The sequence below is a fragment of the Eublepharis macularius genome, chromosome 1 (assembly GCF_028583425.1).
Source record: "Eublepharis macularius isolate TG4126 chromosome 1, MPM_Emac_v1.0, whole genome shotgun sequence".
Taxonomy (NCBI): Eukaryota; Metazoa; Chordata; class Lepidosauria; order Squamata; family Eublepharidae; genus Eublepharis; species Eublepharis macularius.
The window spans coordinates 104,093,784-104,115,286 of NC_072790.1; the positions used below are offsets into that span (position 1 = coordinate 104,093,784).

General features: G+C 42.8%; 1 protein-coding gene across 1 annotated transcript in view; it reads left to right on the top strand.

Moving 5' to 3' along the window:
• The first annotated feature begins 568 nt into the window (after window positions 1-568).
• Window positions 569-21,503, top strand: part of RFX6 (regulatory factor X6) — a 49,950-nt gene continuing 29,015 nt past the window's right edge. The window contains exons 1-6 of the mRNA XM_054971670.1: window positions 569-767; window positions 2,185-2,341; window positions 4,194-4,317; window positions 9,709-9,770; window positions 13,301-13,378; window positions 18,006-18,033. Of these exons, the coding sequence (XP_054827645.1) occupies window positions 569-767; window positions 2,185-2,341; window positions 4,194-4,317; window positions 9,709-9,770; window positions 13,301-13,378; window positions 18,006-18,033 (648 nt within the window). The remainder of the gene's footprint in view (window positions 768-2,184; window positions 2,342-4,193; window positions 4,318-9,708; window positions 9,771-13,300; window positions 13,379-18,005; window positions 18,034-21,503) is intronic.

The window sequence follows — 21,503 nt, forward strand, 5'->3', positions numbered from 1 at the left end:
TGAGGAGATTTCAAGTTCTCGGTTCGTGTCGCCGAAGCCTCGCCGCCAGTAACTTTGACAACTCCACTGAGCAAGGCAGCCTGTCTGCACACGCTCAGAGGCGCGTTAATCTTCCCCCTTGCCAATAGGGCTTGAGTCGGAGCTGAGGAACTCTAAAGCAGAGCTTTCCTCTGAAGTGCAGGTAGCCAGACCCGCCCCGGATAAGGAGAAGGAGTTGTCAGGAGAGAGGCTGCTCGACAATGGGTGGGCAGGGCTTTCCCCTCGGCAGGCTCTCCGGGGAGCCAGGCTCGGGGCTCTAGGGGGCGAGCCGGCCATTTGTGCTTGAGGAGCCCTCCTCCTCGCCATAAAGGAGCCCGCTGCCTTTCCTGGTGGGAGTCAGCTTTAAAAGGCGCCCGTGCCCTCGGCGTCTCTGTAGGCGGCAGCCCGAGCAGGACTTCTTCACCTGCCCGGCTCCTTTCCTGTGCCCTTGAGCACGGAATCGCCGGGGCGTCCGCTTGCCTCCCTTCCCGTCGCCTCTGCCCTTCCAGCCTCCGCGCCCCATGGATGGGGAGGGGAGAGCTCCCTGAAGATGGAGAAGGCGGCCAAGTTTTCAGCCAGAGGCGCCCAGCCGCGGGGCGACTGCTACGCCGAGCTGCTGGCCAAAGAGCTGCTCGTGGCTTCTTCGCCAAGGGACGGGCTGCCCCAGGCGGACGCGCTGTCCAGCGGGCCGCAGCAGCAGCAGCAACAGGGCGCCCAGGAGCCGGGGCTGTGCTCAGGCATCAAGGCAGGTGAGGCTAAGCCCCCGCGGGTGGGAGGACCGCGCCCGAGGAAGCCGTCGGAGGCAGCATCGCCTTCAGAAGACGCGGCAGGGGCGTTTGCGAGAGAGAGCTGGCAGCGTCCCGCAGATCTATGCCCGCCCTTGGTTTATTTTCCGCAAAAAGTGATGAGCCCTTCTAGAAACAATTTTCTACCCCATCCCTAAAGGGTATTCTACTCAGTAGGGAAATAGTACATTCTGCACCTGCTCAAGGAAACTTTATTTCTACTTTACACATTTCTGGGTCAAGACATTGGAGACGGAGCAGAGTCTGATCCCTGCTATAATTCAAGCCTGTCTAATTACTCAGGAGAAAGTAAATGTTACTGAGTTCCAAATAATTGCAGTCTAAAACATAGCTAATATTTTGGCTTGTTATTTGTATTGCCAAAGTCTAAAGTCAAAGTGAGCGTATCTTCTGATTACAAGATGGGAAAGATAATTCTATTTCTTAATGCCTAATATATTTTATAGGACTGTTAAAGTGAAAAACTTTTGAGTCGCACAGAATTCTTCATTCTCTCTTCCCACTCATATCTTGATCCTGAACATACTTATCTAAGGGAGAGACTACAAGGCAATGCATGCTTATTTGGGGTATGTACCGCTGACAGTGGCATTTATATCCAACTAAATATATAAAGGAAACCTTTTAGCAGGGTTTTCTAGCAAAGTTGCTTAGGGCTGCAATATGAGTGATACAAAACAGGCAGAATGCTATTTTTTAATTGAGCTAATTTCTATGATGCAGATTATAGAGCTACACAGAACTTTGCATCAGCCTCACCCTCTATATTGTAGCAGAATTTGTTTTTGTTAATGCAAGAATATACAAATTCACAAGTTTAATAAAACAGAATAGTTAGGCAGACACCGATTTATCTATGTATCTATATTGTCAAAACAGGTATCATTTATTGGATTAATTTCTGTTGGTATAGAATTACATAAATGGGATACACAAAATTTTAAGAGCTAATAGAATTGTGGGAGGGAGAGCTTTGGAGGTAGGATTTCCAAATTGTTCCTTCCCCTCCCATGATTCTTTGCAGGATCTCCGCTTGTTTTTACTATACTTCATGTTTTTCATAAGGACATTCTCTTTCTCCCTCTCTCCCTCTCTCACATTCAAATACACAAAATACAGGCAAGGCAATCTTTTATTGGATCAATGTTTGTCACTGTAAACATATGGAAGAGCCAGAACATGGTGATCTTCATATGTATTTTATCCCCACAGTTTTATGATTTGTGAGACAGAGAGGCCCAAGCCTGAAATTTATGTACTTTTCCAGGTAGCGATAAAGCCAAAAGAGCAAAACCAGACCCCACCCCATGGCTCCCTTTGATTTATTGTCTTCTCTTTCTGAACTCCCTTGTGCTCTCAGAAATTCATTTTAGCAGTGAAGCCCTTTCCTCAGAAGAGGAGGATGGAGAGACTCATGAAAGCAAGATAAAATCGCTGAGCAAACACTTGCCCCTGAAGAAAACCATCACTCAGATGATGAAGGACAAAAAGAAGCAGACACAGCTCACCTTGCAATGGTAAACTCACTGGCCAGCCCAGAATGCAGGTGCAGCGCACCCTTTCCCCGTATCTGTTACTACACCACGTTATTGCTTTTCTGGGGTATTATAAGAAGCTGAATCCTCAGCACACACAAAATGGATGCAATACAATATGTTGTATGGAAGTGGTCTAAGACTTTGCCTTGGGAATGCAAATCAGTAGTTCACATTGATATTCCAAGACAGAAACAAATAAATTATAGTTTTGTTTTATTTTGCACCATATAGGCAATATATCGTTTATCATTCATTATCATATATCATTTAATTAGGTTACAGCTTATGTGGAATGAACTGTAAAGTGCATCAGCTCATCAGCTTGCACTCAGCAGTTTCATTCAAAACATTTAAAATGATAAAGGCATCAAAACTGTATGTATATTTAATCCATGCCTTCTCTCCATGGATTCCAGATTTCAAAATGAGTTAGGTGGAGAAAGTGTAAGAAATTCTGTAGTCAGATGAACTCTTGCTGCCTCCAGTAAAGACCTGTACAATTTTAATGCAGTATTACTGTCCCTGATTGTTCAACATTAATCTCATATTGGCAAATGCCACTAGAGAGCCAGTGTGATATAATGTTGTTAGCCAGTCAAAGAGTAGACAGATCTGGGTTCAAGTTCCAACACTACAATACTCACTCAAATCCCACACTTCATTGGCAGTGCAATCCTAAACAGAGTTACAGTCTTATAGATCTGTTGATGTCAGTGGATCTAGAACTTTGTTTAGGACTGCACTGTAGGTTACTTAGGACCAATTGCTCTTCAACTTAAATTACTTCAAAAGGCTGTTGTGAGGATAAACTGAGGGAAGAGAGAACCATGTATGCCATCCTGAGCTTGTAATAAATCTAACAGATAGATGGGTCATACATATGTGAAGGATAAAGTATTTGTCTCCATTGTACACCCCGACTCTTCAGCCAGTTCCACAGAGATGTCTCCCTCCCCCCACATACACATTTGCCAAGCCAGAGTCCAAAGAGGTGGCAAATGTGACAAACATAGCCTTGACAGCTGGTAACTGTAGGCCCTGGGCCCTGGGGAGCTGCTGACTCATCACCTTTTGCTTGACTTTTCAAAGTGGCCCTATAGAACTCTAGTAGCTTGCCAGTATTCTTTCTTTGGAATCAAGCTGTTAAGAAAATGATGAAAAAAATCTCAAAGTTTGGGGCATAGTCAATCTTGTACTCCAATTTACATTTTCTGTAAATAAGCCTTATGAGCTATGTATACTATTGATTTGAAAAGGAAATTTAATTGCAGCTCCAGCATATATTGAACTTCTGGTCAGGAACCTTCATTGTGGTTTTGAGTGGCTGAAATGATCTGGGTTTGATATGGTTGAAGTCTGGCACCCTAACCTTAAACCTCCACCTCACCTCATCCAATATGGGGCTAGAGAAGAATGCAATTGATAGTGCATGCACGCTGGGGCTTATTGGACCTTTTTCCTGCTGCAGCTTTTGCTGTAGAACCCCTCACCTTTCAACAGAGTATGAACAATTACTCTAGGTTCAACAACAGGGAGAAATGACAAGCTGATCTCAACCTTATTGCACCAGTCAGGCATACAGTAATTTTTCAATAGTGACTGTTAGGTGAAACTAAATTCGACTGGTTTCAGTAAAACTTATTTTCACATTGACCACAACACCAGATTCTGAAAAGCAACTGGAATAAAATTATTCCTTAGTTTGCCAGTGGTAGAGTATGGCATGAATCTGCATTAAAATTGTAAGCGGGAAGCAAGAGAAATGGGAGTGGGGGACTAGGAGGAAGCATAGTACTTGGTATTTTATTTTGATGACACTTTTTCATTTTAGGCTGGAAGAGAATTACATTGTATGTGAAGGTGTTTGTTTGCCAAGATGCATCCTTTATGCACATTACTTGGACTTCTGTAGGAAGGAGAAACTTGAACCTGCCTGTGCTGCCACGTTTGGGAAGGTAAAGAATGCACCTGATCTATCTGTTCTAAAACATTTGTTAAAAAAAGAGTTGGATTCAAAGAACTGTATGTGGAGCTCCCCTCATGAATGGATCTTTTGCAGTCACCTTCTGCAGTGCCTCACACCACCCCAAAAGCTGCTTGAGGGACCTCAGGAATGTATATGGGGTAAAGTGTGGAAGGGCTGTGAATCTGTGGAAATGCCAGAAACCCCTGCCATTGTACAAGCAGAAATGCCTTCCTTTCAGGTTGCAATCTCAAGTTGGGATTTAACCTAGTAATACTACTTTCCTCAGAGTAACCATGACTTTCATAAGTCATGCACTTTAAGAAGCTCACTAGATGTGATGGGGATACCACATGTATATATAGATGTCCACTTAGAAAACAGGACACAGGGTGGGAAAGTCTGCATTTTCACCTTAAGGGAGCTAGTGGGAGCTTAGGGCTGGAGGAGCTACATCCCAGCATTCCCACACTTTACTTTGCTGGCGTCCCTTGAAGCAAGTGAGTATAGCCGGGAAAGGTGTGGCAGAAGGAGAATTTAGCTCCCTGAACCTCCAGATTCCCTTTCATGTATAAAATGATCCTGCCTCCACTTTATAAGTGAACATAACAGATGTGAATTATTAGTCCATTGCATACAGCTTTCTCCTTATTTTCTACCCTTGCATGAAAACAGGACTGAGTAAGCCTTCAGTGGTTTCCATTGAAAGGTTGTTTTAAATCCACGCTCCAGTGGGATGCATTCAAGGGACTTGTTGCTTTTCAAGATGGAATCCAGTAGTGAAAACAATGGATTTGCCATCGGGAAGATCCTGCACGAGTAGAGCAGGCTATAGTAAAAAATGTGCGGGAGCCCCTGAAGTTAAAAGGAAATTCTGTAGTTACTAATACAGGAGCAATTAATGAAACACATAGTTTGAAAAGGTAAGGTTGCCTACAGATCTTTTCTTCCATCCACCCCCATCCTGCCTAAATGCTAAAATCATTTAATCAAAGTGAGAGGTGGGCTTTCCAAATTAAATCCAAACTACTAGGAAGTAGTGAAACTAAATACCAAGAAAGCTTCAGAGATCAGCTTTTTAAAACATCCCTTATCTTTTCCAATTGCCTTGCAGAGCTGAAATACATTAGTTTAATGAAATGTTGGGGTTCACATCTGACTGTGATTAAGTGGTTCATTGCAACACAACTTCAGCACTTACAAGAGAGAATTAACATACCTCTTAAATAAGTTTTTTAAAAACTGTATTTGTTTCTCTTCTAAGCTTTTGGAAACAGTAGTCTTAACTTTCTTTATTAGCTGCTGGGCTTTGTGGCTCCAGTATTTGCTCTGTTGTTAGCCACTCTGCTGTAGGCAGAGACTTTGTCAAATTGTCACCTTAAATTGCTCAGTTGCTCATCTGTTTTGAAGAGTGTTTTTAAACTAGATTAACTGAACCACTGATGGGGGGGAAAGCCATTTAGGAACACACACTTCAATTTAATTTTCAGAGTTCATCTGAATCAATTATTACATAAATTGGTTTGCCAAACAAAACTACTCTGTTTTAAACCAAATAGTAGCACCCAAATGGCTTTTTTAAAAAAACAGTTTGACTATTGATCAGCTCTTACTTTGATCATTCTTCCAAGTCAGTTTACATGCAGTGCTGTAAAGTTTTTTGATCCTCTCTTGAAAGGATGTGCACTTGAAAAAAATGTATATCTTAGATTTGGATTTGGGGAAGGACATAAATAAAGGTATTCCAGTTTATTCAGGTCCCCCAAACAATTTCAGTATCCAGATTAGAGAGGGGCACGAACAGCAATATGAACAAAAAAAAAGCCACGAACAGCCCAATCTGCTGTTCGTGAACAAGCTGTTCGCGAGGCCCCATTCTAAATGAACAGGTGGCCGTTGCAAGCCTTGTTCGTTGCTGTTCATTGCTGTTCGTCAAGCCAGACATTCTGGCACCTGCAATCAGTTCCCTTGGCAATGTAGGCAGGGATTGTCTGAACTCCTGCTGTTTGTCCTGGAAACCCCAATCTAAGTCCAATTTAGCTTAATAGGCAGGTCTTCCTTCCAAGTGTGGAGCTCCAAATTTGTTACAAGAAAGCAAAGACCAGGGGGGAGGGGAGGCTCCCAGCTCTGGCTAGTCTTTGGAAAGGGAGAGACAGCTGCTGTTGGCATTTTGGTAGAGAGACAGGGAGAGTGCATTGGAGCTTGAATTTTCTTTGTGTGTGCTGGGATATGGATCTACCCCTTCAGGTTCCAGGGCTGCTGCCAGGCTCTGGGGCCAAGCTGTTATTTACTATTGGTACCTTTCCTGCTGCCTGCTCTGGTAGGGTTTCTGAGAGTGGTGCGGTAGGGATCTTGACCAAACTTGGATGATGGCTGGAGGAGAGCCTGCTGGCCCCCATGAACATCCAACCATGAACATGTCCGTGAACAGGGCCATGTTTGTGGTTGTTTGAGTCCCTGTTCATGGATGGCAACAAACAACGAACATCATGTTTGGGTTTTTTTCTGTTCGTGCCCATCTCTAATCCAGATTCAGGTAACTTTCAGAATTCCAAAAAATTTGGATCCATTATTCCCTATGAGAAATCTTTCTAGGGAGTTGGAGTGGCTATATTTCTAGGAAACAACACCAAAATTGTAGGGAACCGACCCTGCCTATCCAATAAAGACTCTTCAAGTTTTGGGTTGATTGGCTTAAATTGACTCAAGGGGGCCTGATGACTCCTGTCCCTCCCCAGGCCTCTGACCAAGGTGCCCCAAACCATCCTACTTGCCTCCATTATTTCCTATGGGAAAAAATCTCATGATTTCTCCAGGGAAAAGAAGGCAATAGCCAAACACAACAGCAAGCAACCATAGGCCAAAAGTCTCTCAATGTAAATAGAACCAACAAGTCCAAAAGAAGCAAAATCAAACCAGAGAACCACATCAGGACCATGGTCCAATATGGCAAGCCCAACACAACCAATATCAAACCAGAGAATTAAGGCAAACAAGTGAAGTAAGGGAAGGGACACTGTTGCAAAACCAGGGTCAAACTAGAGTATCCAAGACAGACCAACCTGGCAAGCTAATACCAAGACAGGGCAAGAAGACACTGACACAGACATACTGTAAAATTGAAGAAAAACAGCCCTGGGAGCCTTGAAATGCTGGCCCTAACTATTTCTTTATATTCTCAAATATTTCCAGAATTTTCTGGACACCCACTATCTGAAAAATACACATAAGGCAATTTGGGAGTATATGTTTGGACCAGAAATTGCAAATGCACATCCCTATTCTCTTGTATCATTTATTTATCTCTTTTTAATTTGACACAAAATGGAAGAGAATCATTTTAAAATCAAATAAGAAGTCTAATAATGTAGGTTTTACCTTTAAATTGGTTAATGCCAAAAACTAAAAAGATACTAATGAGCGAAAATGCTTCTGGACTCTCTGGGCATATCTATACTTCATATTCAAACAGGCTTAAATTGGTTTCTTTGTCCTCACAGAACTCTGAGAGCTATAGTTTGTGAATGGGGTAGAGATCCCAAAGGCGTCAGTACATTGCTTTTGGGTTGCTCAGTTATCCCTATGCTGTACCTGATTGCCAACGAACGTGCGACTAGGGTTGCCAACCTCCAGGTGGGGCCTAGCTATCTCCTGGAATTCCACTACAGATTATAGAGATCAGTTCCCCTGAAGAAAACGGCTGCTTTAGAGGGTGGGTTCTATGGCATTATACCTTGCCGAGGCACCTCCCGTCCTCAAACCCTACAGTCCCAAGGCTCCATCCTCAAATGTCCAAGATTTTTCCAAGCTGGAATTGGCAATCCTTCTTGCAACTGCAGTTGCACACCACATCTAATGTAATGCTATATTTGTCATAAAAAGCCATCAGTGGCCAGATCCTATATTATATGTACTCAGAAGTAAGGCCCTGCTTCTCTTTTTTGTGCCTTTGTTTATTATTTTCTGTTCTGTTCTCTCCATGGCCAATCATAGAATTCATTATTAATTATTTTATTGGAAGGCAGAGGTTTATTTTATTTTAATTATAATTTTGTAGTAGCAATGTCATTCAGTGAGCTTCCATGGCAGAGCAGGGATTCAGACCTGGGTCTCCCAGATCCTAGTCTGATACTGTAACCACTACACCACACTGGCTCTCAGGAAAAAACCTCAGTGAGGTCTCCAAAGCCTGGAAGTGTGTGTTTTATATTGCAAAAAACCCACACACATACACAGGCCGTTTTCACACTGTCTATAAATCGCACGAGACTCACATAAGGCTGCCGGCTTTCTCCTGCGATTTTTCACGCCATCTGTTTACAAAACGCCACAAACAGTGATTTACGGCATTTTGTAATCGGATGGTGTTAAAAATCGCGTGAGGAAGCCGGCAGCCTTCCGTCTCCCGCGATTTATAGACAGTGTGAAAATGGCCACAATCTAGGTCTGAAAATTGATGAGAGGTCAGTGCAGAAAAAACTGAAATGTAATTGAGTTGGACTTAGTACATCATTTCTACAGACAATGACACAGAGGGTGACTTTCTTGCACCCGCCTCCAGCAGCTCCAAATCCCCCTCAATCCTGTTCCTCAGGAGCAGGATCGGGGAGGCATTTCAGGCTAATGTGAACTGGGGGAACCAAGAAAGTTGCACTTTATGGATAGAAGTTCTTGCATCTGTGGAAGTGCTTTACTGGATCCAATGCAACAGTTGCCAACAACATTGTCTAGCAATTCAGAATTAAATGTCTAGCATGGAAGCAAGCTAACAGAGAATTCTTTGCATTGCGGAAACAGAACACTCCATTTTCCAGAACAGCTATCGCTATAGGACTGGTAGAAAATGGATACAGATTTATAGTGTAGCCGTCTTTCTGTATTGCATTCCTGATCAAAATGCCTGGTCTTTGCCAACTAGCATCCCCTCAGAGTGCTATGCATCTAAACAAGTACAACGCTTGCAGCTAGTCTTCATTCCTTGGAAAGAAAAGTGGTGTTATTACAGGCCTCAGAGGTGTAACACTTTCTGAGTAAGTTCCTCAAGACAGTCAGATGAACTGTAGATTGCAGGACTTCCTTTAATTTGATCTTAATTTTGTTTTAATTAATCATACAACACCATTTCAACAATAGTATAACAATAAATGAAATCAGATTAAAGGAGATGAACTGTAGAGTGACCATAGCGCAGAGTACAATGAAGTATGATGTTGAATGAGAATTACAATGTGGATGAAAACTGCAATAGTTCTGTGCATCTGCCTTTAAGATACTATGTATGCTGTGTAAACTGATAAAATGACTACAACTAATAAAAGGTTGTCCATTGGTCAAGGTTGCCTTTTGAACTTGCTAGTATTTAATTTTTGACTTCTCGTTTTAGACAATTCGACAGAAATTTCCTCTTCTCACCACAAGGAGGCTGGGCACAAGGGGACATTCAAAGTAAGTCCCATTTCATATATTTATCTGATGAACTCCAATTTTTTATCAAGAAATGTCTGCCATAAAATCTTTATATGAGCAGTTGAAATTCCAGGGTGTATGATGAACTGAAAAACAGACTTTAGAGTGCGTGGGAAAAATATGATGAGCATACTGTGCGTTATTGATTTCTAATAGCGTTCCCTTTGTTTTGTATTTCCTTAGTTTTGTGATATTTACTTCCAATTATTTTCAAGTTGTAGTTTTCTGTTGTGAATTAATTACAGGTTGGTGTTATTTCAGTGGTTGTACTCAATGGTTTTTAATCTGGCATATTTTAAATTTTAAAAATCTTATTTTGATTATCGCTGCTTCTTGAGCAGATGCTTTATAGTACCTTTGCAGCATTTTGTTATAGCAGGAGCAGAGGGATGGCTCCAAGGGGTAGAGTTCACCAAAGGAGTTAGTGGAGCAGATTTTCTCCTGTCTTCCCCTTCCTCAAGCAATTTATTTGTCCCCAAACTTCTCCATATCAAAAGACGGGAAGCTGCAGTGATGATGGAGACTCAGGTAAAATTTCCAGTTTCCCCCTCTTATGCTGACACAAGCCATGAGCATAAAAGGAGCAAAGAAGATATGGAGTGGGCAAGACTTCATATCAAGCTGTTCATCAATAAGGGTTTGTTTTTTGCATACATTAAAAGTTTTTGGCTGGTCTGTTAGATAGGTGTTTTTGTCAATAAATTATTTGTTTTAAGCACAGAAATATTTGCTATTTTCACAACATAATAATCCTCGCTGTTGAATTTAATGGGAAGCTATTTACAGATCTGGGAATTCTATACACCTACTGAAGCTCCTACACATACATGGAATCACTGAGTCATTCATTCAAGATACGTTCTTGGCAATTTGGCTTAAAATATATACTGAAATCACACAGAGAGACAGATGGATGTTATGGTTCATAGAGTTATATCTATCAACAATGCTCTGTAAATCAGTGGACACAGATTGTGGTGGTTTATTTTGTCTGCCACTGTATTGGAAAGTAAGGCTACATGTTACATGTGCCAACTTAGAAGCAATACAAAAAGTCATCATGGTGACACATAGATCCATCTTCCTTTTTTACCTTCCTTCCCTTGTCCTGCTTTCCTTATCATGCCTGTCTTCATTCATTTCTATACTGAATGATGGTGAACTGGTGGCTGTAAACTAGCATAATGTCCTCAACTGTGTTCGAGGTGGCATCTTGTACTAACTTGAGACAATCAGGTTAGCACCACATGTTGTTGTGTTGGTTTTGTAATTATGGTGTCCCATTCCGATAACTCTGTTGCTGCACAAAGAACCCATGGGATTAGGCTACATCAGGAGAAATGACAGACAGTAATTTGTTCTCTTGTTTATAAACCAGGATTCTAAACTAGGATTTAATTGTGGCCTAGTATCCTGGTTTGCAAATAAGAGAACAGTCACTGTATGCCATTTCCCCTGATTTGTTTACAACAAACTGTGACTTGTTCCAAACTAGGAAGTTTTAGAGTCAAGCTAGACATGACAGCTGCCACAGGTTCATCCCAGTGGCAGCTGATGCCATGTCTCATGGGGTTTGTAATTTTTAACACAGAACTGGGTGTGCAGAGTTGCTGGCTGGCTGGCTCATCAAGTGGTGTAGCCTCATTGCCTCACCCCCAGTGTGCTGGGTTGGGGGAATGGGGGGGGGAGGCATTACCTCACAGCCCTTCACCTGGCTGCTGCCATCTCTGTTGGCTGCTCACCTGGCTTCCTGCTCCCCACAGCACTCTAGGTGGTAGCCAGGTAGTGGCTGCACATCTGAGGGTGAAGATGAGCCCATATGGCCCCACCACTGCTCTCACCTGGTTTTGCTGGCCAGGTTGCTGCATTCCTCCTTGGAAACCAGGAAAGAGCAGAAGGAAGGCAGTGGCAGCACACAATGGCCTGTTCCTCAGGATGCATGTTCACCACTGCACCACCACCCAGGTTGTGAAGGTAATGGGGAACTGGACAAGCAGCTGGCAGAGGTGGCAGCAGCCAAGCAGAGGGCTGCGAGGCAATCCTTCCCCTTCCCCCTCTCCCCTCCCCCTGCATGCTGGGTCTAGGCAGAAGGACATGTTGATGGGTGAGTCATCCAGCCACTGGGCCTGTACACCTAGCTTTGTGTTAAAAAACTAAAAATCCCACGAAACATGGCATCAGCAGCCATGGGAATAAACCTATTGCCACTGTCATGCCTAGCTTGGTTCTGACTGCCATGCATGAGGGGGAAAAGGAAGGACTGGATCTTCCTAGCCAATGGTTCTTCTAAGCCCCAATGAAAAAAATGTAACAGTAAGTTAATCATGCAATTTATGTCTAGCTTAAGTCTCTTCGATTTCAACACGATCGAGGAATAACTAACTTGCTCTAGATTGGGACCAAGTTGATTAATGTAGTTGTGGCTGCTATTCCATGCATGTATCAGGGAGTGCGCACACACACTGTGGCCCACGTAAGTTCAAATTACAATTTAATTTCTTTCTAGACTTTGATCAATGCTAAATCGTAGCTTCCCTCCATCATTTCTGAAAGGCATCTTATTTATTAAAAGTGATTTAGTGGGTTAATAAAACTGATACGGCAGCTGGCCTTGTGATAACAGGTTATTGCCAGTCCCTGTGGAGCTTAATCCTATCATTGTCTTATCAGCCATCATTTGTGTCAGCATATGCTCCAGTCAGGGCTACTTGCTGCATAGGAACATATGTCAGTGAACACATGAGCAGAGAGTGAAAGGCAATGTTTTTTTTTCTACACTGTTTCTCCCTGACAGTCAGGATGTGAAAACCAAAGATTATCATCTTACATTTTCTATTGTATTTTTCCCAGTAGTTTGCCAAATGATTAGAGAACACTTAGCGCCAGCATGACATAGTGGTTAGAGTATTGGATTAGAGACATCGGGGTACAATTTCCCATTCTACCATGGAAGATGGCTGGGCTAGTCATACACACTCAGCCTAACCTACCTCAACAGGTTGCTGTGAGGATAACACTGAGGAGAGAAGAACAATACAAGCTGATTTGGGTCTTCATTGGAGGTGGAAAGTAGGGTATAAATGAAATAAACAAGAAAAGCTTTGATCAGAATAGATATGAAAACATTTTGAGGGTGTAAAGGAAAGAGATGCGTGGATCAAAATGGCCTGCATCCAATTACACAGCTCCTTAGACTTCCGGGCACATGTTTTCTTAAGAAAGGGCAGTAATTTCTACTCATTCTCCCATCCTGCTGCAGCACCCTGAGTCCCGCCCCATGTTGTTACAGTTAATTTAGAAAGTTATCTTCTTTTGCATACTTGAGTATCCTGAATGTAGAGAGCCCCAGGGCCTTGTTTGTGAGGGGAGTGGCCCCATTCTGCTTCTTTTGTCAGCTGTATGGAGGCTGGAAAATGACTACATAATGATTGCATTAATACAATTTGCCTTCAGTTTGCAGTGTCCTTTGTAACCATATGGTACATATTATTTGTTTCCCACTCTTACAGGTATCACTATTATGGCATTGGCATTAAAGAAAGCAGTGCATACTATCACTCTGTATATTCTGGGAAAGGTTTGACAAGGTACGGTACAAGGACTTTCAAAGAATAGTTGTAATACTGTTGGCGATTATCAATACTCAGTCTTATTCTGCATCTGCATCTTGATTAGTCTTTGTGTTGCTTTCATTGCAGAGGCATTTGCAGTGGCAGTAGCATGCACACTCAATTGGTTAAGCCAGGGGAGGGCAATTGTTTTGGCTCGGGGGCCACTTTGTGGGAGTGGAGGTTAGCGGAGGGCCGCACCTTTTAAAATGATTGCATTCATTAGTTAACTTTGCATTTCAGAAAAGGTATAAATTGTATCATAAAAATCAATAAATATAAATTAAATAGTGGTAGTTTTATTCAATTTATTTATCGTGCTAATTTCATATCATCTATAGCTGCAAGCACATTTAATTTTTTCTGACTGTCTTGGCGGGCCACAAAAAACTCTGTAGCGGGCCGCATGTGGCCCTCGGGCCGCAATTTGCCCACCCTTGGGTTAAGCAATGAATTCTTGTTCCACTCCAGCCACCTTGCAGCTTCCACTCCCCATTCCTTTCCAGGCAAGAACTGCCTGCAGATTTTCTCTTATATCTATCCAATGAAAAAGGTTAGAGATTTACTGTAAAAAACAAATGCTGGAATAGGAACTGATAGATCATGTCACCAGATCTTTACTATATTATTGCAACACAGTGTTTTTTTTTTTAAAAAAAGCATAAACTTTCTTTTTAAGCACTCTAAAAGTCCTCTGAAAAACTTCAGCTAAGAGCAGCCAATGGAAGGAAAATGGCACTGATGTGAGCAAGGCCTTCAAAATGTACACCAGACATGGTGCAAAAATGCTTGGAGTGCATTATTTTTTACAAATGGAACCGGCAAGAAGAACATTTTTGGCACCTTATTTATTTGTTGCACAGAATTTAGCCACACCAACATCCCCCTGTGCCATACAGAAGCTAGGGTTCAGTTGAATGTAGGGTTGCAAGATCCCTTTACGATCCTGGAAGGAGGCTGGAGACCTGGGGCTTACCTTTGTGGTATCCCCAGTGCTTCACTTGGGTGTGCAAAGTGCATGCAGCCCCCCGCCCGCATGATGATGGTGCTTTTGGTTATGGCAATTCCAGGTGACATCATCACATGGGGGTAGGAGCATGCATGCTCCCAATTCAGCTAATTTGTGGCCTAAATCAGCTTGCCGCAAAGCTTATGTGGGTTCCCAGGGGGGAGTCACATCATCGCGCCACCCCCAGGAACACGCCTGGGAGGCCCGTTCCCACACCCTTCTTCCCCGCTGGCCAGGTGAGTGGTGGCAGGGGGTGCAGGATGAAAGCGGGGAATCCTGGCCCCCACTGGAGGAATGGGATCCCTAGTTGAATGCTGCCCTGCACCAAGGAAGCACCTTCCCCATGCCCTCTTGGTCTTGCAGCTAATAAGCAGATGTCTATGGTGATAGATCCAGAGGAGTTAGCTGTGTTAGTCTGTAGTTGTAGAATAGTAAAGAGTCCTGTAGCACCATTAAGACTAACCAAGTTTATTATGCTACAATAAACTTGGTTAGTCTTAAAGGTGCTACAGGATTCCTTACTTTTATGTCTAAGTTTAACTCTCTTGATCAACAGAGCTCTCAATATGCTTACCAAGTTTCCCTGCTCATCTCATTTTAAAAACATATCTGTTTATTATTTATTTTAAAACTTTTTTAAAAAGTAATCAAATAGACAATTTTTGACTTATTTCTACAAAATCAACTCAGATTCTGGTGCGAGTTGCTGCCAGGAAGTGACACACTGCATTCTTTCAAAAAATATCATAGCTCAACAGGTGAGCAAAACGGGAGGAAATTTGAAAGTAGACAATAAGAATATGATGTCAAGGGTATACTAAAGAAAAACCTGCTCCAGTTTGAAAGCAAAGGTGCAGCAAAAGTCCACATGGAAGCCCCCTTACTTGTGTTACGTTCACACTTGCATGGATGTCACTCATTTATTTAACATGTGGTGATGAGCATCTAAGTATATGAACGGTGCTGGTCGCCCTCACAGACGAACTTTGTAGGCACTTAGATTGAGGCAGGTCAGGGCTGCTGGTTTTGTTGGATCTCTCAGCAGTGTTCGACACGGTCAGCTATAAATTGTTGACCCACCATCTCGCCAATGTGGGGATTCGAGGGACTGCCTTGCAGTGGCTTGTCTATTTTCCCCACAGTTGGGGACAAAGGGTGGTACTCAGGGAGAGGTTTTCTACATGCCAACTGCTGGTGTGTGGCATCCCACAAGGGGTGATACTCTCCCCTTTGTTGTTCAGTCTTTATATGTGTCCCCCTGCCCAGTTGGTGCGAAGATTCAGACTGGGATGTCACCAATATGCAGATGATACCCAGTTGTATCTGTTGATGGATGACTGGCCTGACTCTGCCCCAGATGTCCTGGTGAGAGTTTTAGAGGCTGTGTCTGGTTGGGTGAAGCAGAGCAGGCTGAAGCTGAACTAGGCGAAGACGGAGGTCCTGTACTTGGACCATGGGCTGCTGGATTTGGGAATCCAGCTCCCAAACTTTGATTTGGGAATCCAGCTCCCACTTGTGCCTGTTCCATCAGTCAGGAGTCTCAGAGTGATGCTGGACTCTTCTTTATCGATGGAGGGACAAGTCACTGCAGTTACCTGGTCTGAGTTCTTTCATCTTCAGCAGGCCAGGTGGCTTGTGCCCTACCTCTCAGCCACGAGTGATCCATACAAGGGTCACCTTCAGATTAGATTACTGTAACTTGCTGTACACAGGGCTTCCCTTAGGTCTGACCCAGAAATTACAGCGGGTCCAGAATGCTGCTGTCATGTCCTGATGGGTACGTCATACAGGGCACACGTTACTCTGATCTTTTAGCAGCTGCACTGGTTGCCCGTGGAGTTCCAGATCAGGTTCAAGGTTTTAGTTTTAACCCTTAAAGCCCTAAAAGGTCTGGGATTAGCATACTTTAGGGACCATCTCTTCCCATATGTATTCCGAAGAGTGCTTAGATCAACAAGTAAACATCTACTGGTAGTCCCTAGCTCCAGGGAGGCTCGGCTGGCCTTCACCAGGACCCCAGGGCCTTTTCAATCCTGGCCCCAACCTGGTGGAATTTTGTCAGAGGACACCCAGGCCCGCCAAGACCTTATATCCAGGGCTGTAAGACAGAGATGTTCTGCCAGGCATATGGTTGAGGCCAGTCTTAGGTTTTTTAGAAATGCCTCCCTACTGGCCTACTGGTGGGGCTATATAACCATCTGCCCCCCTCACACACAAAGTCACAGTGATAACATCATTTTGTAACCCCTCTCCCCCCTTGCTTATATTTTGGTTGGGAAAGAGTGGAGGGGGCTGCCATCTTGAGATTCTGAATGTATGATGATTCTGGTTTTTAATGTATTCAAATGCTTTATTTTTGTACTATTTATATTGCTGTAATCTGCCCTGACCCCGCTTGTGGGGAGGGCAGGCTAGAAATCGAATGAATGAATGAATGAATGAACTGATTCACTGAAAAGTATTGAGCTTGAAGGGATGTCAGGTGATATGAAGCTTCAACCTGTGAAAATAGCAGCTTGATTGATTGATTGATTGATTTGATTTATAGTCTGCTCTCCCCGCAAGCAGGCTCAGAGTGGATTTACATCAGAAATTTTAAAACAATTTAAAACATTGGTAGCAACCATAAAATACAGTGTTTAAGCATAAACAAGGCAGCTCATTTTGCACCCTACATAGTACCTTGGGCCCACAGAGCAGGGCGGTTAAAACTCAGCCAGTATAGAATTGGCACATATCCCTCCCATGTAACCAGGGTCAGTCTAAGTGATTCAAGAGCCCTGAGCAATCATCCAGGATAGGGGTCCATAATCAGTGCCACCCACTGAACCCCCTGACAAGGCCAAGCAAGAGGTGGCCTTTTCCCCATGTAAAGTAGGTGGAAGCTGTTGCTGAAAGTCAGTTGTTCAAGCCTTGGATCACAAGTGGCTGTTGCTGCAGGCAGGTGGCCTGAGCCCCAGACAGAAAAGATGCAAGTAGCAGCAGAGGGAGTCTGTCCTTTTCTTTCTTTTCCTTCCTCTATTTGTGGGTGGAGCCATGGGTAGCTGCCACACGTTCCATCTTTTCAGATACCTTACAATTCCTGGGTGTGTGTGAAGGATCCGTATATTTGCACAAACTTTCTGATTTTCATAGGACTGGAGTTTCTGCAAGCCATTTACCAAGTGATTACTACTTGAAAGTTTACCAGTGTACATGCAACCACAATGGAATCAGATCACGTGAAGTTTTTTTTGCCATGCCCTTCATCTGAAACTATTCAGTAAAGCAGACGCTTAGTAAAACGCTTGCTCCTATATTGCCGCATGTTACAGATGATTACTCATTTCCCATGCAGTTGCGTGCCCACCACATTAAATTTACAATCAGAAACCATATGATAGATGGTTGTCTGTATCCACTTGGGTACATTAAAGTTGTGTTGCCTTGGGTTCTGAGTTCCTTCAATGTGATTAAGAAAAGGAACAAAATTATTTAGATTTGCTGTTCATATAGCAATATGGCTACAGTACAGAATTCATAACAAAAATGTTTTGTAATATTTAAAAAGTTTTCAAATATTCTTTCCTAATCTAAAAGTGAAACTTGCTTTTTAAGGTTTTCTGGAAGCAAGCTAAAGAATGAGGTGAGTACTGTGTGCTCTGTTGTGTTAGCTGTGGATGCATTTATAATGATGGAGTTCCAATGCCCATGGAGGACAGGCTAATGTCTTTGACAGAGCAGAATTGCTTCTATACAGCTCAATCCTGTGCAATCCTGGCTAATTTTTAATACATCTTTTGAGGAATAGAAAAGCTAAATTGTCACTTTGTATAAAAACACAAAACCAGGAGAAATGTTAAATGACTCATGTTCTGTTTTAAAGTGAAAAAAAAGCTAAATGTTGTTCTGAAAGCTTTTTTTTTAGATGCTGTCTAGAAACTTTAATGATTTAATTCTTGACATTCCTATTGGTTGTTATTTTACAATATATCTTGTTGTGTTACTTTTGCTGTGGTCACTGATTTTATACCTCCTCTATTGAAAAGCTACTTTGTTGGCTCCCCTGCCTTTCCCCATACCAATAAGGAATATAAATACATAAGAACGAGACACTGTCTTTACCAAACACAGAAGCTGACATGCTCACAATGCCTAATTCTGTGCCCAATACCAAATATTGTGCTTGCACAATACTTTAAATATACATTTGCTGCCTTTTTTCCCTGAAGGAAAGAATGTCAGCAAGCTGTTTTCTAAGCCAGTTAATTTGCTATTGGAGACTGCTTTGTTAATTTAGAATAATAATTTTGCATGCATTATTTTTCACATTTAAGGTAGATCAAGATAGGTAGCCGACCATATTAGTCTGTCTGTAGAAGTAGAAAAAAAACAAGAGTCTCATAGCACCCATAAGACTGACAAAATTGTGGTAGGGTATGAGCTTTCATGAGTCACAGCTTCATATACAGCATGAATATGAGTCCATCTGTCCTCTTTATATCTTGGAGAGTGGAATGATATACAGGGATGGATGGACTCACATTCTAGCTGTATCTGAAGTGAACTGTGACTCATACCCTGCCTCAATTTTGTTAGTTTTATAAGTGCTACAGGACTCTTGCTCTTTTCTATTTTCACATTTAAGTTACCTTCTAACAGATGTTTTTGAATGAATGGACACACATAGCAATGAGTTAAAATTGCGAACAGGAGACTTAAACACAAGATTCAAAGTCCATAAATGTGTTAATTGTGGATGAAAGCAACTTACATTCTTGCTGGTTCTGTCTCTCTTGGGGAGCTCCAATATGATTGCCAGCCTCCAGGTGGTAGCTGGCGATCTCCTGGAATTACAACTGATCTCCAAGCAACAGAGATCCATTCCCCTGGAGAAAATGGCTGCTTTGAAGGGTGAACTCTATGGAATTATACCCCATTGAGGCCCCTCTTCTCCCCAAACCCTACCCTCCTCAGGCTCCACCCCCAAAATCTCCAGGAATTTCTCAACCTGGACCTGGCAACCCTAAGGGCCAAGCTACAAGTGACGAATGACACAGGTTGGACACTTGTCAGCTTCCCTCAAGTTTTGATGGGAAATGTAGGCATTCTGGTCTTGCAGCTTGGCTCTCCGACTGCTGTCCAATGGACTTTTCAACTGTCACTTGTACAACATTCCATCAAGCTGCCTACATTTCCCATCAAAACATGATGGAAGCTGACAAGTGTCCAACCTGTGTCATTCGTCACTTGTAGCTTGGCCCTAAGTAGAGATGGGCACGAACAGCAATATGAACAAAAAAAAGCCACTAACAGCCCAATCTGCTGTTTGAGAACAAGCTGTTCATGAGGCCCCATTCTAAATGAACAAGTGGTTGTTGCAAGCCTTGTTGCTGTTTGTCAAGCCAGACAGTCTGGCACCTGCAATCAATTCCCCTGGCAACTTAGGCAGGGATTGTCTGAACTCTGTCCAAACTCCTGCTGTTGCCCTGGAAACCCCAATCTAAGCCCAATTTAGCTTGATAGGCAGGTCCTCCTTTCAAGTGTGGAGCTTCAAATTTGTCACAAGGGAGCAAAGGCCACGGGGGAGGGGGCCTCCCAGTTCTGGTTTTGCAGACAGTGGAGAGGGAGAGAGCTGCTGCTGGCATTTTGATAGAGGGAGTGCATTGGAGTTTGAATTTTCTTTGTGTATGGTGGGATTGGGATCTACCCCTTCAGGTTCTAGGGCTGCTGCCAGACTCTGGGCCAAGCTATTATTTATTATTGGTACTTTTCCTGCTGCCTGCTCAGGTCAGGTTTCTGGGAGTGGTGCAGTAGGCATCTTGACCAAACTTGGATGATAGCTGGAGGAGAGCCTGCTGGCCTCCACGAACATCCAACCATGAACATGTTCGTGAACAGGTCATGCTCGTGTTTGTGAGTCCCTGTTTGCGAATGGCAACGAACAATGAACATCATGTTTGGTTTTTTTCTGTTCATGCCCATTTCTAACCCTAAGCTTCAAGCAGAAAATGGGAGATACCATTTTGCCACTTTCTTGCTTTTGCTCAAGAGGGAGCTAGCTTACTCCCCTGAAAGTTTTTCTTATGTTCAATACAAACCCATACACTACACTTCCTTCCTTATTTTGCTTGTCACTTCCCTCATTTCTTGAAGAATTTTTGGTATATGCAATGGATATTTTCATAAGTACCCCAGATTGCTCTAGTTATCAATTGTTAAACAACCTCCAGTACTGTTATCTAGCTGTAGCCATATAGATTCACTGGAGTCTTTTAACCATCTAATGTTTATGTCAGTATAGAATATGAATGTACATAATTTCTTTCATTTAGCTCTTTATATATGTTTGAATTGCCAAAGTGCAGTCTGAATGTATTCTTGTTATTCCTTGTTGGTTATATTTTATTTTTCCTTTTCAAGGTCCCAGTGTGGACCAAAGAGCTGGGGTTTCACTTATACTATGCAATCATACACACAGAATCACCTTGCTTTGAAAGTATTTAAAAAGTAGGGGAAATAAAGCATTCACACACACACATACTGCCCAAATCATATTAAAAATATATGTATTTGAAGGTGGGGTGGTTAGAAAGAAGGTAAAAAAAGAAAGTACTATTTAAGGAAGTGTTTTGAAATATAATCCTTTTCTGCCCCTTCCTTACCCTTTTGCCCTTTGGGCCCCTGTAGAAATGAGTGTATGCACAGATAGAAGATGGGAAGTGTCCATGAAATGTCCATGGAGGTAAATATCAGCCAAATGGAGTGTACTGCCTTTTCCACAAAGCAACACTTTCCTATGGAAGCCCCAGTGTCACTGCAGCCACCAATGCAGCATGGTGGCAACAGGGCTTCCAGACGGCAGCTTTCCCCACATTTTCTCTGGTTCAGTCCCCATGGCAGCTACCCCTCAACCTTATGGGGGGCTTTTTCTAAGTTTTTTTTTTTTAAAGTAGTGGACATACTGATACGGCATTGTATCAATATTCCAGTTTTCAGTTTTTAAAACAAAAACCTTCAAAAGGCCCTGTGATGGCATGTGGGAAGGGGTGTGTAGCTGCCGTGGGGACTGGGATAGTGAAATGGCTTCTGTGTGGGTGAAAGTGGGAAAACTCA